Here is an 18119-nt window from a genome sequence, read left to right as displayed (position 1 = left end):
CCCAGCCTTATCTTGTGCTTTACTTATTACCATGCATCTGCTTGGCAATCACTGGATCTGTTTCTGACCAATTGTCCTGGTTCTAGCCCAAATCAGTGGGAGGGGCCATGGCCAAGACATTGTGTTATTCAATACCACCTTATGTCATTACCAGAGGCAGAAGAAACATACTCCTTCTCTCACTTCCAAGAAGAAGGGCAACTCTTTCCAGTGTAAGATGTGTTTCCGGTGGGGAATCCATTTGCTATTGTTCCTTTTTTCAAGGTCCTGCCATGTTGGGTGGACCTGGGTGAGCATTTTGCATATGAATCACCCTCTATTTGTACACTTTTGTTATTAGTAGTGTTGCTGTTACTGTTCATTTTCTTATCTCGTTGTTTCCAGTAAATTGTTCTTATCTCAACTAGCAATTTTTGTCTTTTGTCTCCTACTGGAGGAGGGGAGGCGAGCAGCTTGTGGTTTTGTATTTAGTGGGGGTACTAAATTGTAGAATACCATTCCTAAACCATGACAGCCTTAATTGGCACCCAATGTGAGGAACCAAGGGTTGAGATAAGAACAGATCTGCTCAGAGTGGATTGAAAACAAATTTGATCTAAGCATTTGTTGTATAAGGTACGGAGCCACTGGGCACAATCTTGCTTGGTCTGTTCATGTGGGTGTGGTACCTAACCCTGTATATATTTCCATATATGCACTATGTGCCTATCACAGCGCTCTTTTTCAGAGCAGGGAGAGGGATCAGGATTTCTTTGTTGCTGTACTGTGTGATTTCAGTTTATGACATAGCATCAAGGGCATTGAGGGTCATTTGGGATGTGTATTCAGTGTTGCTCTCCTGCCTTGGCCTTGGCTGCTACCTCTGGGAATTGATTAATAACTGTACCTGAGTCTGTGGGGGGAAGAAGGGAAAATTATTTTCCACAGCCTTTCAATCCCTTTTCCCCCTTCAGGCCTGTTACAGAAGCTTTTGAGAATTTTGAATTCCCTTTGGATGTTAAGGAAAGCCTGTTCTTGTTGACAAGTTTGCCTGTCTCCTCAGTAAGGCCCACACCAGGTTTAGAGTCAAGATAAAGATTTCTAGAAGGGTTATTCAGATATCTACTATGAGGATGGATAGTCATAAGTGGCATGGAAAGTGGGAGGACGTGCAGCAGTATTTGGAGGACTTCTCTCTTCCAATGGCTTGGTTGTTCACGCCTGAACAACTACAGGATCCTGTTAAAGTGATAAAATATGTGAAGAAAAAATGCTGTGGTAGCTGCAGGACGTGCAAAATTATGCAATGCGCTGAGCCCTGGCTATTATTTATCAGACACCATTCAATACTAAACAGCACTCTCAGGGCAAGGAGGAGGAAAGCAGAGAAACTGGCCTGTAGCAGTTGTCTCTCTACAGAAGAAGAAACCCAAGACCAAATCAAGTCACTTACTGAGGGCTGAAGAGGAAACAGGGCCCTCAGAACAGGAGGAAGATGCAGGGCCAAGGATAATGATCTGATCTATCCCTGGGTGAGCTGAGAGATATGTGAAAAGATTTCAGATGCCAGTCAGGTGAGCCCCTGGTGACCTGGCTGCTCTGATGCTGGGAAATCATGGCCCACAATATGAAACTAGATGGTAGTGAAGCCAAGCAACTGGGATCCCTGTCCCAGGATGTGGGCATTGACAAAGGAATGGGGAAGAGGATAGAAATTCAGACTCTGGAGGCAACTCCTATCAAGAGTGAGGGAAAGGCATCTTTTCAAGGATGATAATTTTGTGCACCGAGACAAGAAGGGAGCACAGTATCCAGTATTTGAACAGATTCAAATAGCAAGCAGTCCCCTATAAATCCAGATGAAGTCCAGACTACACAAACCATGTGGCAGAAGTTTCTATGGAGTACACCATCACTGTTTTTCAACTCATTGCTACAGTGATGTAATGTAAAGAAGAACAAAGAGTGGATAATTTGGTTACCAAACTCTTGCTTTATGAAGAAAGCATCTCTTCCTTGATACAGGCCTGCATCTTATCTGTGGGAAAGACTCCCCAAGCATTTCCAGCAATTTAAAGAGCACCACCAGCAATTTAAAGAAGTATCCCATGCCCTGCCAATACGAACCAGTGTCTCTGGTATTGGAAACAAGCACCCACCTGCTCAAGAGAGACAGGGAACATACCAGAAAGTAATCTGTGATTTTACCTGCATGACCACAGAGAAGACGTGAGGAAGTGGGATGGTGTCATGTTTTGATACTGACTGAGTGCCAGACACCTGTGAAAGTCATTCAGTCACCCTCTTCTGTTATAGTTGGGAAGAGGAGAGGAAAAAAAAAATTTACAAAGGGCTCATGAGTTGAGATAAGGACTGGGAAAAAAAACTCTAAAGGTAAAACAGGTTCAAATGTAAAGGTATAAAGTAAATTTATTATTAACAGAGTGTTGTAGGCTAGGGGAGTTTTTAGAAATTTTTCCCATTATTATGTTAAACTAGCCAGGATGGCTCCCCTTTTAGCCGTTAAGTGCTCAAACAAAGGAATGGCTGGGCTGGCCCGATGGCTCCATTACGGAAGGTGGGATGCTGCTTTGTTTTTCGGCGGGTGGGGGGACACTCGCAGCTTGCCGGCCAACCTTGGGGAGAGAGGTTGTTTTTCTCCGTGGTGGGATCAGGCCCCCTGGACTCCGACTGCTAAAGCTTCCTGCTTCTGAGAACAACACTGAGAACCGGGACGCCCACGGTGAGCAAGTTCTTCCCTCACCCTTCTCCCACCTGGGATGGCTGGTGCCGCCTCGCTCCCCTGCTCCTGCAGCAACCGCGACTGAGAGGCTGCCTGCCCTGCTCCATCGCGACTGTGCGGATGAGGAGGGCATCTGTGACTGGAAAAAGGGACTGAGTTTCGTTCTGTTCTGTCACTGTTTTTTTCTTTCATATAGCTGATGTTGTTTTTGTTTGTCTTGTAAATATATCAGTAAAGAACTGTTATTCCAAACCCATACCTTTTTGCCTGAGAGTTCCTGAATTTCCTTTTCCTGGCAATACTGTCCCTTTAAACCAGCACACAGAGTCAGAAGAGGACAATTAGAAGTAAAATAAGACTTTGATACTCCTTCCTCCTCTCCCCCCCCCCCCCCCCCCCTCCCCCCGCCTTTCCCTCTTCTCTTTCCCACCAACAGTGCAGGGAGACAGGGCATGGGGGGTTTTGTAAGTTCATCTTTTTTTTTTTTGTTTACTCAGGGAGAGGAGTCTTTTGTCTGCTATGCCATGGGGTCCCTCCCATGGGCAAACAGTCTTCCAAAAAGTGTTGTAGTGTGGGTCACTTGTCCACGGGGTGCAGTCTTTTAAGGCTAGGCTGCTCTAGTTTGGAAGCGATGGCCCTCTTTATTTCTGGAAGCAGGGGACTTCTCTCTCTATTTGGGTCTCCCACAAGATTACAGCTTTCTCTGGCATCCACCTGCTCCGGAGTGAGCATTTTTCCCACGGGCTGCAAGTAGACCTTCTGTATCCTCCATGGACTACATGCATTACAGGGGGACAGTTTGTTTCACCATAGTTCTCACCATGGTCTGCAGAGGAAGCTCAACTGTGATGTTTGGAAGCGCCTCCTCCTCTTTTCCACTGTCCTTGGTGTCACCATGATGTTTTCCCTCACATGTCCTCACTTCCTCCTCTTCTCTGATTAGAAGAAAAACTACTGCTTGTAGGTACCATTGCAAACAAGTTCCACAAATTGAAAGATTCCTGCAAGATCCCGCAGTGCAGAGAGGTTGATCTTGTTTAGTTTCCAGGTTGGGGAGTCACTTGTCAGATTTCCACATCCAGCAAGCTGCCCTGCCACCATTGCGTGGGCGGTGGCGGCTGCCACAGTGCTGGCACCATTTACAGTAATTTCACGAATACAAGCCGCACCAATTTGACCAAAATTTTGGTGGAAACCCGGAAGTGCGGCTAATATTCCGGGGCGGCTAATCTATTAACAAAATTCTAAAAGCTGCCAACACGGAAGTGAGAGCCCGCGGCAGCCCCAAGCCAAGCTGGAGCCCGGCCGGCCCCGGCTGAGGTGGGAAAGCCTGGCAGAGGCGGGGCCTGCAGTGTGGGGGGCGGGCGGCAGAGCCTGAGCCAGCAGGGCGGGGGAGCCCGGGAGAACTGGGGCTAGCAGTGCAGGGGAGCATGGCAGAAGCAGGAAGGCCGGCGGGTGGGGCTGCCTGGCAGCGGGGGAAGCCCAGCATAATCGGGGCCAGCAGCGTGGGGGAGCCTGGCGGTGCGGGGGCCTGCAGTGCCGGCCAGGGCGAGGAAACGCGGCGGCGGTGCAGACGGGAGGGGGCGGCCGGCGAGCCTGGTGGCGGCGGCGGCAGCCCTGCCGGCGGGGCGAGCGAAAGCGGCGCTCGCGAAAGCGCTGCTCGGCGAGCGAAAGCGCCGCCGCGAGCGAAAGCGCCGCGAGCGAAAGCGCCGCCGCGAGCGAAAGCGCCGCGGGGCGGGCGCGGCGCGGGGCGGGCGCGGCGCTCGCGAGGCGCGGCGCGGGGCGAGCGAAAGCGGCAGCGGGGCGAGCGAAAGCGGCAGCGGGGCGGGCGGCGAGCCCGGCGGCGGCAGCCCTGCCAGCCGGGCGAGCGAACGCGGCAGCAGGGCGGTGCTGACGGGAGAGGGGGGCCAGCGAGCCCGGCGGCGGCGGCAGCACCACCCGGCCAGCCCCGCCGAGCCGTGGCGCTGAGCTGGGCCACCCGGCCCCGTCGGCAACCATGAGCGGGCCGAGCCTGCCTGGCCCCGCCCCGAGCCAGTAAAGCCCGCTATGCCGCGATCCTGTTACTAATTGGCCAATTTGTGAAAGCTGCGCACGGATTCTCGCGACGAACGAAAGTGCGGCTAATATTCGGGGTGCGGCTTATCTATTGACAAAGACAGCAACATTGTCGAGGCACCGGGGGTGCGGCTTATAATCCGTGCGGCTTGTATTCGTGAAACTACTGTAATACCTCTCTTCATGTAGGGTGCTGGGAAAGAGAAGCCGCCATCACCGCCCCTGCCCTTCCACCAGCAGTGTGGCTGGCTAGGGGCAGCCAGGCAGGCAAGATTCTCTGTGGGCCACGCCAAGTTGGCAACAGCAGTAGCACATGGCCGTGCACCATGCCGGGGATGGCCCCCAGCGCGGGCACCTTGCCACCTCTGGAACAAAATGCCGTTTTGATTTTCTTCTTAAATATGTTATCACAGAGGAATTACCAACCTCTCTAACTGGACCAGCAGCATGTCCATCTTCAGATCCATCAGAGATTGGCTCTGTTGGACATGGTGGAAACTTCTAGCAACTTGTCACAGAAACTACCCCTGTGCCCCTCCTTCCCCCACTACCAAAAAAACAGGTCATGTCAAATCAACACAGATGGAAAACCCACCTCTGCCCTAGCAGCATGGGTATGTGAGTTGAAAGAAAGAACAACCACTGCAGGAAATTCTTGAAGGATAAGTGCTGCTCCCATTTCCAGTGGGCAGGTCCTCAGATAGAATGAAAGGTTCTGATGTTGTTTCAAATCCTCTTGAAGGGACCTCCAGTTCATATATACAAGAAGTGAGCAATGAGTACCATGACCAGAAATAGAGGGACCCTGCCTCCAGCCAGGTGGAGGAAAGGGACAATCAAATCTATTGGACTGTGTGGATCTGATGGCCTGGCACATCAGACTCACAAGAGTATAAAGTTTTAGTTGACACTGGTGAACAATGTACAGTAATTTCACGACCATAAGGCGCACCGGACTATAAGGCGCACCCCCCAGGAGTCGGCAAATTTCGCAACTTTGTAGATCATATAAGGCGCACTGGACTATAAGGTGCACTTATTTTTTGCAGCGAAGATCTGCGCCGCGTGCAACAAAGTAACTAAGTAGTAACGGAAAGCCCGTGATCGTGGAGTTTACTGGCACGTGCTCAAATTTTAACAGATTGGTGTAGCCTTTAAACGCAGCCCCAAGTGTCCTCCCCGTGTGCGGGCTCCGGCACTCCCGCCCGCCCCCGGCTTGCGAGGTGGGGCTCGGGGCGGCTGCGGCTCACGGCTGCCTCGGTTCAGGGCAGCCATGGCTCACACCTCGGGGTTGCTGCGGTTCAGGGTGGCTTGGGGCGGTGCAGCGCTGCCCGCTCCCTCTCTCCCTGTGCGGCTCCTGCTGGCTGGGGGTTGCTCGCTCCCTCTCTCCCTGTGCGGCTCCTGCTGGCCGGGGGCCACCTCGCAGCTTGGTGCTCCCGTGGCGCCGATCCCCCTCGCGGCTCGGCTCGCGGCTCGGCTCATGACTCGCACTTTTTTTTTGCAGCGAGGAGCTGCACCGCGTGCAACAAAGTAATGAATTACTGGCAGGTACTCTGTTTGCAAACATTTTTCAGAGATTGGCATAGCCTTTAAACACAACCCCAGGTGCCCGCCCCATGCCGCGGGTCCCGGCCCTCCCACCTTCCCCCGGCACCAGCTGGCGTGGCTCGCGGCTCCTGGCTACCACCACGCAACCGCGGGTCCCGGCTTCCCCTGCCCAGCGGCCGCAGTTGCCACGGGCCCAGGCACTCCCACTCAGCGCTGGCTGGCTTGTGGCTTAGCCACCACGGCCACTGGTGGCTCCTTCCCCCCACGCCCGGGCTGCGGCTGCTGGTGGCTCCTCGTTGTCCCTGCGGCCGGCACCGCACGGCGACTCCTCATTCCCCCGCGCCTGCCGCCGCCCGGCGGCTCCTCGTTCCCCCCAGGTCCAGTCCTCAGGGGGCCCTCTGGCCGCTGCCCCCGGGATGGACGCTGAGGATCTGCTGTGCTGGAGGCTGGAGAGGAAAAAAGAGACTCTGGGACTTCCCGGGAGCAGTGCCAGGTGAATCTCTCAAAAGCAGGTTACTCCCAGTGCTGCTGTCCTCCCCCACCCACCCAACTGCTTCCTTCCCCTCACACACAGGCAGGTTGCAGGGACTGGGCTAGGACCGGGCACACGTCCAGTGTGCCCACCTCTCCCCTCTCTGAGCCCTCAGTACCCCTCCCGGCCAGCCCCGGGCAATGTACCGTGGCCCTGCCCTCCAGGGACAGGCAGCTCGCACTCCGCAGGAGCTCATGGACACGCAGGTTCCTCCCATAGTGGGAAAGGCACCTGGAAAGACACTTTCCCCTCTCAGGAACGGGGTCCACCCGCCCCGGGTCGTGTCACTTCCCCCGGTTCCTTCAAGGGCGAAGGCTTCTCCACACGGTCCCCAGGGCCTACGACCTCGCCACCCTCGGGAATCCCCACGGACATGCAAGGAGCTGGCGGGGATGTCAGACAACACGTACTTACTGGCCAGCTGGATCCCTCTGACAGTCCTGCAAGTCTCTCCTAAAGCGGGGAGACGTTAGGGTGAGATTTAGTGGCGCTTGCACCAGAAGAAGGGTGGGAGTGATGTGTAGGGGAGATATATTCTCCCACAGTCACCTCTCCCCCTCCATCCCCGGCTGTCCTGTGTCTCCCCTCCCCCCCGTGCATCTGGTCCGGCTGGGTTCAGCAGAGCGGGCTGTGGGACTGTGGGCAGCCCCTTGGTGGAGGTTGTGTGAATGGAGGATCAGCCTGGCTGACTCCTCCTCCCCTGCAAGCGCCTCTATTTGAGCTTTACAAAGCTGAGGGCGAGCAGGCATCCGAGGTGAGGTGTGCACGTTGGCTGTACCCACCCCCCTTTCCCCCAGCTTGGACAGGCGGACATTCGTACAGACAGACACACGCACAAGTGCGGACACACAGACACGCACACCGCGTCCTGCCCTGTACTGCGAGCGGGTGCGAGCCCGGAGGCGATCCAGGAGAACAACCTTTCCCTGTCACTGCTGCCGGCTCCCGCAGGGCAGGACACGGGGAGTTGCGTCGCGGAACAAACTTCTCCCAAAGGGCTGAGCTCGTCGGCCCGGTGCCTGAAGCTGGAGCAGGCCTCCAGCTTGGCGGGCAGGGTCCAGGTGTCTTGGAATAAGTGCGGCCTGGGGGGAGACTGGCTGGACTGGGAGACCGGCCGTGGTCCTGCCAGCCCGGGCACTGCAGCCCTGCCTGCCCCTATTGGCCCCACCTGCCCGTGCTGACTGCGGCCCCACTGGCCTCACCTGCCCATGCCAGCCGTTGCCCCGCTTGCCCTGCCTGCCAATATCAGCCACGGCCAGCCGGCCCTACCTGCTCCTATCGACTGCGGCCCTGCTGCCCCCAGCACCACGGCCCTGCCTGCCCCTATAAGCTATGGCCCCGCTGGCTCTTGGCACCGCGGCCCTGCAGGGCGGGGCCACCCTCAGCTTGGGCTGCCCGCGGCTCAGGGTCACCCTCAGCTCGGGGGCAGCACGGGGCAGGGCCACCCTCGGCTTGGGGGCGGGGCAGGGCCGCCCGCTCCCTCCCTCCCCGCGTGGATCCTGCTGGCCGGGGACTGCCCGCTCCCGCCCTCCCTCGCAGCTCAGCTCACGGCTCACACTTCCAGGTTGGCAAATTTCGCAACTTTGTGCATTATATGAGGCACACTGGACTATAAGGCGCACTTCTGGGTTCGGACCAAAATTTTAGTCAAAAGGTGCGCCTTATAGTCGTGACATTACTGTACTCTGATGACATCAAGCTATAGTGGGGCAGAACTGTTCTCTTATTTCTGGGGTGACAGGAGGATCCAAACAGCTGATTGTACTGGAAACTGAAGTGAGCCTGACTGGGAACAAATGGCAAAAACACCCCATTGGAATTGACCCAGAGGCCCTGTGTATCCTTGGCATAGATTACCTCGGGAGAGGGTATTTCAAGAATCCAAAAGGGCATCTTTTGGAATAGCTGTTAGAGACAGAGGAAATTAGACAGGTTAATACCTTGCCTGGTCTCTCAGAGGACCCTTCTGCTATGGGACTGCAGAGGGTCAAAAAACAACAGGTACTGATCGCTAACAGAAAAGTGCACTGTCAACAATACTGCACCAACTGGGACTCTGTGATCCCCATCCATGAGATGATTTTTGAACTGGAGAGCCAGAAAATGATCACCAAGACTTCCTCTCTCTTCAGTAACCCTAAATGGCCAGTGCAGAAGTCCAGTGGAGAGTGGAGACTGACAGTGGATAATCGTGGCCTGAATGAAGTCACACCATCACTGAGCCCTGCTGTGCCAGACATGCTAGAACTTTAGTACTGTTGGGGGTTGGGGGAGTTTTTACTCCTTCCCTTGGTGGAGAAAATTTTTCCCATTAGCATGTTAAAGGAACCTGGCCAGGCAACTCCCTGGTTTCTAATTACTCAAGACAAAAGAGGGGGTGGGGATGAATAGCTGTAAGTTGCTTTGTCCTTTCGAGGGGCCACTCGCGCTCGCCTGCATGAATGCTGAGGTGATAGGTTCTTTTTCTCCGTGGTGCGACCAGGCCCCTGCACGCCAATGCTGCTACAGCTTCCTGCTTCTGAGAACAGCGCTGAGAACTGGGATGCAAATGGTGATAGGAGGGTTTTTTTTTTTCCTTCACCCTTCTCCCACCTGGGACCCCCCTGCCGCTGCCGCCTGCCTGCTCCTGCAGTTGCCGCGACTGAGAGAAGAGAGAAGACCACTCCGCCCCGTTCCACCGGGACCGTGCGGAGGAGAAAGAGCGTCTGACTGGAAAAAAGACTGAGTTTCGTTCTGTTTTGTCACTGATCTTTTCATAGCTGATGTTGTTCTTGTTTTGTCTTGTAGATATATCAGTAAAGAACTGTTATTCCTAAACCCATACCTTTTGCCTGAGAAACCCTTAACTTCCGAATTATAGTAAACTGGGAGGGAGGGAATTTTCACTCTCCATTTTTGGAAAAACCTCTCGCCTTTTCTGGCAATACTGTCCCCTAAATCAGGACAAGTACAAACTGTAATCCAAGGTGGCAAAATGGTGCCGCTATTGATATTGCTAACATGTTTTTCTCCATTCCTTTAGCAGCACAGTGCAGGTCACAGTTTGCTTTTACCTGGTGGGCGTTCAATACTGCTGGAATTGACTGGCCCCGGGGTGAAAACACAGCCCCACTATTTGCCATGGACTGATCCAGACTGCACTAGAAAAGTGTGAGGCTCCAAAACACTTCCAGTACATTGATGACATCATTGTATGGGGGAAGATTGCCTAGGAAATTTTTGAGAAAGGGGAATAGATAATCCAGATCCTCCTGAAGGCCAGTTTCATCATAACACAAATTAGGTTCAAGGGACCTGCCCAGGAAAGTAAAATAGAAAGATGGTGGTCATCAGATTCCAATGGATGTGGTCAGCAAAATAGCAGCTATGTCCCCACCAACCAGCAAGAAGGAAACACAGGCTTTCTTGGGCACTGTTTTTTTTTGGAGGATGCATATCCCAGAGTACGGTCAGATTTTTAAATCCTCTCGATCATGTGACCTGGAAGAATGGTTTCAGGTGGGGTCCTGGACAACAGGCTTTTGAACAGTTTCCAGTAAATTGTTCTTATCTCAACCCATGATCTTTGCTTTTTCTCTCCCATGGGGAAAGAGGGGCAGGGGGAGGGAGGGGAGTAGCTTATGGTTTTCTTTTTCTTTTTAGGGGGAGTACTGAATTGGGGGATACCATTCCTAAACTATGACACCTGTAGTTTAACTTTCTGGTTTTATCTTGGATCTTATCATTGCTGCAATTCTGCAATTTTGCCTGATGATCTGAATTCTTGGTTGAACCTGACCATCATCTGCCCTGCTTGCCTTGCTCTGGTACTTGTGAGGCTGGATCCTAGTCAGCAAGGCTCCATCTCTGCTGTCAAAGTTATCCTCCTCTTCTCCCTGGACCTTTGGGAGCAGCTGGTCCTTGCTGTTCCATGACAGGAATGACTGAAATGTGCATTTATTCATGTCAGTGAGTTTTATCTAAACAAATAATTTAAAAATTGCAAAGTAATTTGAATTTAAAACATCATATTTAGCACGGTGATGCTCTAATAATATTTTACCACTTTAATAGCTATCTCTCATCCCACACTCCCCCCCTCTATATTTGGCTACTCATTTATACATTTATTGTATCTGAGCAACTGTCAAAATTGCAACAAATATGAGTCCTATCCAAAAATTGTGAAACTTAGCTTTGGCTTCTGTACAGAGTCTACCATGTATGCACTATAACAACATGACACACTGTGGAACAGTTTAGCAAAAGGACTAAGGAGATCTCTGCTACATCCCTCATCATCTCTGAAGAAATTTATTCACTGCTTTAAACTGAAACATTGGGGTTATTTGTAATATAGATCTGAGATTAAATAGAAAATCAATGCACTGAATGTTTATAGTATGTAAAGTCAAAGCAGGCATACTCTTGGCTTATAGCATGAAAAAAGTGTATTTAACACTCTAAAGACCTTATATATGGAAATTTACTATTTCAGAGAAACAGATGACAATTCTATGAAATGGTGTTCTGGGTAATCCAAAAAATGCGTATTGTGTTCCATATCTTTCATGTGCCAATCTGCCCAAGATTGTTTCTGTCCCTTTAAGACACTGGGGCTGGGAGAACTGGGGTGTTTTACCCTGAGCTTTCAGAGGCGGTAGGCCTGGGGTCCCTTTAAGCAACAGGGGACACTCAAGCAAAAACTCTGTTTCATTCTCGCTGTGAGGCAGAAGCAGTGCAAAGCAGAACCTCCCCTTTGTTTTCTTTTGTTTTTCCTGGATTTCTGGAGCAGCTGGCAGTATCTTTTTGGCCACTGTTGCTGTGGTAACTACCATTTTTTTGGAGCCAGGGAAGGTGTTAGAACTTTTTTTTCCTTTCTTTTTCACTGCTACTGCCTGGGATGGCAACCGTGGCACCACACCAGGAAAAACAGAACAGCCCCCGCTCCATACAGTTGTTCCAGCCCATCAGTAGCATCCAGTTGAAGGAGGAGGTTGACCCAGCTGGTTGCCTGACAATTTATCTGAGGAAGAGCCAAAGTACCTCCATGAGTTTCAGCTGCTGACCCAGTTCCAGTCGCCATTGTCAACAGAGACACTGTCCGGTGGCATGGAGAAAATGGCTTGGAAACAGTTGACTGTTTTTGGACTCCAGGTTTCTTTTGTTTTGTCCTTGCTCCCTGCTGGTTGTTGTTTGGGGGAAGAAGGAGTTTTATAATGGCAGAGGTTTGGTTGCTGTGTTGTTTTTCTTTTGTTCTCTCCACCACATGGTCGGGAGAAGGGGGCTTTTCCATCATATTGTCTTTGTCCCCTGGGCCACTCGATCTTCTATGAAAGCTGCCATTTTGGGGGAGGGGCTTCTTCACTATCTTGTTTTCTTTGTTCCTGGGGAGTCCACAGGATTCAGTGCCTTTATATCTAGTGTTATTACTGTTATATTGGTTGTTCCTCTTTTGTTTTTTAGTAAACTGTTATTTTTTTTCACTTATATCTTCCTACATTTGTCTCTCATTATTGGTGAAAGGGGAGTGGTTAAAACTAAAAGGGGAGGTAACTCAATTTGGAGTGTCTGCCCCATAACTTGTCTTAAACCAAGACAAATGGAAGGAAAAAACAATTATTTATACCAAGAAAAATAGTAAAATAATTCCTAAAAACCAAATGCATTGAGGATTATAAACAAGGAGCCTGAATATTGATCTTGGTGGGTTGTGTTCAGTGCTGGAAAAATATCAAGGCATTTGATGATGGGAATATTTGCTGGAAAGGATAAAAACGAATTGCACTGTATGGTCTAAATAAAAGGCCAACAGCTCTGCTGGGCACTGAGCAGGAGTTCTGTCTCTGTTATAGAAATTTCAAGAGCTCACAAGCTATGCCTGTTATGAAGGTCAACAGAAACTCAACAGCCAAATTTCTTTTCAGTGTTTGTCTCTAAATTAGCTACTGACTTTGTAATTTCTGCTCTTACTCCCTTCTTCAGCCCACAAAGGATGAATTATGCTTGACCAGCCAGACTGCCTTCTATGATGAAATAACTTGCTCAGTGGATGAGAGGACATAATTTACCTTGATTTTTAGCACCATCTTTGACATGGTGTCTACCAACCATTTGCAGGTGTTTTAAAAGAGTTGATCAAACAGCTCCCGCCCTCTTCTCAGCCATTAAGGTGACCAAGGGGAGGTCATAGGGCCATTTGCAGGTGATTTAAATGGCTCTGAGGAGCGAAGAGAACAGGAGGGGCAATCAGGGGTGTAGCACATCAATGAGGGCATGGCATGGCAGTTTGCACAGCAGTTCATACAGGCAGGCTGAACAGGAAGGGTGCATCATTTACCATCAGTCCTGGCTAAATAGAGCCACAAATGACTAGAAGCTGGCCAATGTGATGCCCATCCACAAGGAGGGCCGGAAGGAGAATCCAAGGAACTACAGGCCTGTCAGTCTGATCTCGGTACCCAGCAAGGTTATGGAACAGATCATCTTGAATGCAATCACACAGCACTTACAGGATAGCTGGGGGATCAGACCCACTCAGCATGGATTTAGGAGGGGGAGGTCCTGCCTAACCAACCTCATCTCCTTTTATGACCTGGTGAACCAATGACATATCCTGGCCTGTATGAGGAAAAGTGTGGCCAGCAGGACCAGGGAAATTATTCTTCCCCTGTACTTTGCCCTGGTGAGGCTGCACATTGAGTACTGTGTCCAGTTCTGGGCCCCTTAGTTTAGGAAGGATGTCGAAATGCTGGAGCATGTCCAGAGAAGGGCAACAAGACTGGTGAAGGGTCTGGAACACAAGTCTGATGAGGAGTGCCTGAGGGAACTGGGGGAGGCTCAGCCTTGAAAAAAAGAGGCTCAGGGGAGAACTTATTGCTCTCTACAACTACCTTAAAGGAGGTTGTAGTCAGATAGGGGTCAGCCTCTTCTCCCAGGCAACTAGCAATAGGACAAGAGGACACAGTCTTAAGCTGTGCCAGGGGAGGTTTAGGTTGGACTTTAGGAAGAAGTTCACAGAAAGGGTCATTGGGGATTGGAATAGGCTGCCCAGGGACATAGTAGAATCACTGTCCCTGGAGGTTTTTAAGAAAAGACTGGATGTGGCACTTAGTGCCATGGTCTAGTTAACAAGGTGGTGTTAGGTCATAGGTTGTACTTGATGATCTCAGAGGTCTTTTCCAACCTAGTTGATTCTGTGTAAGACCCTTGCTGACAAACTGGCAAAATTTGGACTGTAAAGGTGGACCAAAAAATGGGTAGAAAACTATCTAAACCAAGACATTTACTACCATCTTTTGAGATAAGAAAAATCAGAATGGCAGATAGTCATGAGTGGAGTTATTCGGAGGTTGATTCTTGGTCAATATCTTTCTAAATTGTCTGTATGACAGTATTGAATACACCCTCACCAAGCTTGCAGATAACACCAAACTGGGGGAAGAGGTAGATCAGAAGGAAGAGCAACCTTACAGAGACCTTGACTGGCTGGAAGACTGGGCCAAGAAGAATTAATTGAGGTTTAACAAAGTTAAATGTCAAGTCCTGCACCTAAAACAGAACAATCCCAAGCAGCAGTACAGGCTGGGGTCTAATTGGCTGGGGTGGAATTCTGCTTTAGTGCCTTTGGGGATCCTGGTGGGCAGCAAGCTGAATATGAAACAGTAGTGTGCCACAATAGCAATGAAGGCAAACCAATCCCTAAAAGGTAATCATAGAGAAGGTGGAGGTACTCCATATGGTTGTGTGGTGACAGGACAAGAGGCAATGGGCACAAGTTGCTTCAGGGGAAATTCCATCTGGATATAGAAAAATTATTCATCATGAAAAAAATTAAAACTTTGGAATAGGTTATCTAGAGAAGTGGAAGATCCCTTGCTGGAAATATTCAAGACTTGGCTTGACAGGGCCCTGGATAACCTAAAGTCCTGCTTCCAACAAATGGTTGTACCAGATGTTCTCAAGAAGTCTCTTCCAATGTAGACTTTTATATGATTCTATGAAGCAAAGTTAAATCACACTGAAGAACTGATTGAGCAGAGTAGGTGATACATGATAGAAGGCTCGCAGTGGCAAACTGGCAACATCCTGCTGGCCATAACACTTAAAAATGTTGTAGCTAAGAATCAACTTCTGTACCTATTCACTAAGAGGCAAATAGTCTTCATTTCAACCACATGCTGCCAAATCAGTGACTGATGTCCCCATTTTGAAAGCTATAACCTAAGTTAGAAATCTATAACTGTTTTTTTCACTTTACTGGAGGCATTTTTGCATAGAAGATAATATAGAAAACAGATAAAAACCTTCAATCTTCTCACTTTATACAATATATATATTTTATATAATAAACTTTTTATTTACATATAATTTTTTTAAAATATACAATATACTGCTTTCTCTACCTGGAGAGCAAATGTGCCTAGATCAGAGCTTAAGATTGTCTTTATTTTATAAATCCAAATGGTTTCAAGTAAGGTAGGCTATCTGAGACTGTGCAACATCCCTCAGTCCTGTCTGCACAACAGCATCTTCTTTCTGTGCACAATTACTCCATCAAAATCCTCTGCATTAGCTGCCACAATTAGATACAATAATAGATTTTAGTCTGGATATATACACCAGAAAGAAAAATATTAAAAACGGACCTTAATTCCTTTACTGTCTGGGTGCTTCTCTCCTGATAAAAATCCCTGCCCTTCCCTTGGGGCTTATGAAACATCCTAATTTTTGTCTTGTACCTATGAACAGGTGAAGAAGGTGTTATGAAAAGAGAAATTTCAAGCAAGGAGTTAAGGAATCTTAAAGCCCCTAGAGTTAATTGATACATCCTACCACAGTGTTTATGATAGTAAGCACTTTAGAAACACATACATAGGAAACAACCTTGACCTAGGTCCAAGTTGTAAATTAGTCTAAGTACTTAACAACTGTTGACCTCTCTAGAGGAAAAGCTTAAAAAGAATTTTAAATCTATCCCACTTATCTATAGGTAAACTGTATTTCACAGAAAAGAAGTAAAATGTACTGGTGCCTAGTGCCTGATCTATTCAACATATCTGATGTCACATACAGAGAAAAACTTAATGGATTCATCTGAAAGACCGGTGTTATTCTCTTTGTTGGATATAGATATATACAGGGACATCTTTACCTTTGTGCAGAACTATATGATCAATCATATTACGTTTGTATTTGGTGTGATATAGGCAAAGAGGACAATGAAGGTCTTTGGGTCCTTCCATGGGAACTGCCGAATGTCCAGCTTCCACATGCATAGTAAAAGCAGATCTGTGAAACAGAAGGGAGACATGGAAGCAGTCAGAAAAGATGTGTATGGAACACTGAAGTGTCAGAGCTCTATTTCAAAAGTATTGTATAAAATGGTATAGATAGCCCTCAGCCTTCTCTCCATAAAGCCACATGGCATTTCATCAGGACTATTCACATGAGCACAGGTATTTGCAGGCTCATATCCCTAAGTACAGTAATTTCACCATTATAAGCCGCACCATTTTGACTAAAATTTTGGTCTGAACCTGAAGTGCGGCTTATAATCAGGTGCAGCTTATATATGGACAAAGAACGAGAAGTTGCTGTTTTAGTTTGGAGGACAGGTGTCTGCTAAGAAAGGCAGGAGCTTCTCTTTGAAATGGAGAATGTAAACCCCCTCCCTCCAAATTCTTATAATTTTGAAATCAAGGGGCTTTCAGGCAAAGATATGGGAATTAGAAATAACAGTTCTCTACTAGGGAAATTAAAATAGAAATACAATTTTAGGGCCAATTCTCCTCAGTGTTTTGATCAATGACCTGGACATAGGAGTTTAGTACACACTAAGTAAGTTTGCCAATGCTGCTAAATTAGGAGCAGATGTAGCTTCCTTCAAGGGTAGAGAGACCTTAGAGAGATCTTGATAGATTAGGGAACTGGGCAATCACCAACTGTATGAAATCTAACAAGAGCAAATGTTGGATACTGCACCTGAGATGGTGTAATCCTGCATGTATGTATAGATTGGTAAAGAAGACAGTGGCATGCAGCCCTGCAACAAGGAATCTGGGGGTTTTGGTTGACAGTACACTCATATGAGTCAACATTGTCCCCAGCAGCCAAAAGAGCCAACTGTATCCTAGGGTGCACCAGGCACAGTATAACTAACTGGTCAAAAGTGATTATCCCACTAAACTCACCATAGGTGTGGCCTAACCTGGAGTACTGTGTGCAGTTTTGGTATCCACAACATAGGAATAATATAAAAATATTAAAATGTGTCCAAAGGAGAGCAACAAAAATGGTAAAAGAACTAGAGGGTGTGACTTATAAGGAGATGCTGAGGATACTAAGTAGCTCAAGTTTATTCAGCTTAGAGCAGACTGAGGGAGGACCTCATTGCTGTCTATAACTTCCGCATGACAGGGAGTGGAGATGGAGGTGCTGATGTCTTTTCTCTGGTGTCTAGTGATTGGATGTGAGTAAATAGCTTAAAGCTGAGTCAGGGGAAGTTCAAACTGTATATTAAGGAAAAAGGTTGGTCACTGGAACAAGCTCCCCAGCCCATCAGTGTTTAAGAAGCGTATGGACAATGCTCTTAGATATATGGTTTCACTTTTAGGTTACCCTGTGTGAACCAAGGACCTAGACTCCATGACCCTCATGGGTCTCTTCCAACTCAGAATATTCTATGATTCTGTGATCTTAACAGAAAAGGTTGAGCATTATTCAACAGAACTTCTTTACCTAACCACACTGCTAAGGACCTTTGTGACCTTAAATGTCTGCTAAGGGGGCTATGACTGAGGGTTCAAAACACCAGAAGGAAACTGAGAAACAGCACAACTACACAAACCTTTTTTTTCATTAGGGAACATGGCTAAACACACACAGACACACACACACAAAATTTTTTTCAATGTTTAATTGGATTTGCTGAAATGTTTCTATATGCTATCAGACACTTTGGAATATGCTTTATATTTCAGCCAGATAAATTGCAGGGAGGTGGGAGTAGGGATTATGAGAGCTTTCTTCATAGAGGAAATAGAAATTCTATAATCTACCTAGAACATCTGACTGCCTCATGCTTCATGCTAATTGTTCATAAAATATGTCTTATTTTTGTAGAGAAAACTCCTCATACTTGATGGTGAGGACCAGCATCTAATTACAGATTGTGAGGGGGAAAAAAATCCCTGCTCCTTACACTATTTACTGTAGTGAGTACAGCTTACTCCAAGTGTTTCTCATGCTTTCCTTTTCAGCAGATGTTACAGGCTGTTGTAA

General features: G+C 48.5%; 1 protein-coding gene across 1 annotated transcript in view; it reads right to left on the bottom strand.

Moving 5' to 3' along the window:
• LOC117005037 (zinc finger protein 462-like) overlaps positions 1-18119 on the bottom strand; it is a 145416-nt gene that overhangs the window by 77246 nt on the left and 50051 nt on the right. The window contains exon 10 of the mRNA XM_042780136.1: positions 15991-16127. Within this exon, the coding sequence (XP_042636070.1) occupies positions 15991-16127 (137 nt within the window). The remainder of the gene's footprint in view (positions 1-15990; positions 16128-18119) is intronic.

Source organism: Catharus ustulatus, chromosome W, assembly GCF_009819885.2.
Source record: "Catharus ustulatus isolate bCatUst1 chromosome W, bCatUst1.pri.v2, whole genome shotgun sequence".
NCBI classification, from domain to species: domain Eukaryota; kingdom Metazoa; phylum Chordata; class Aves; order Passeriformes; family Turdidae; genus Catharus; species Catharus ustulatus.
The sequence above is the reverse complement of the archived record's forward strand: the minus strand, read 5'-3'. Positions and strand labels throughout refer to the sequence as shown.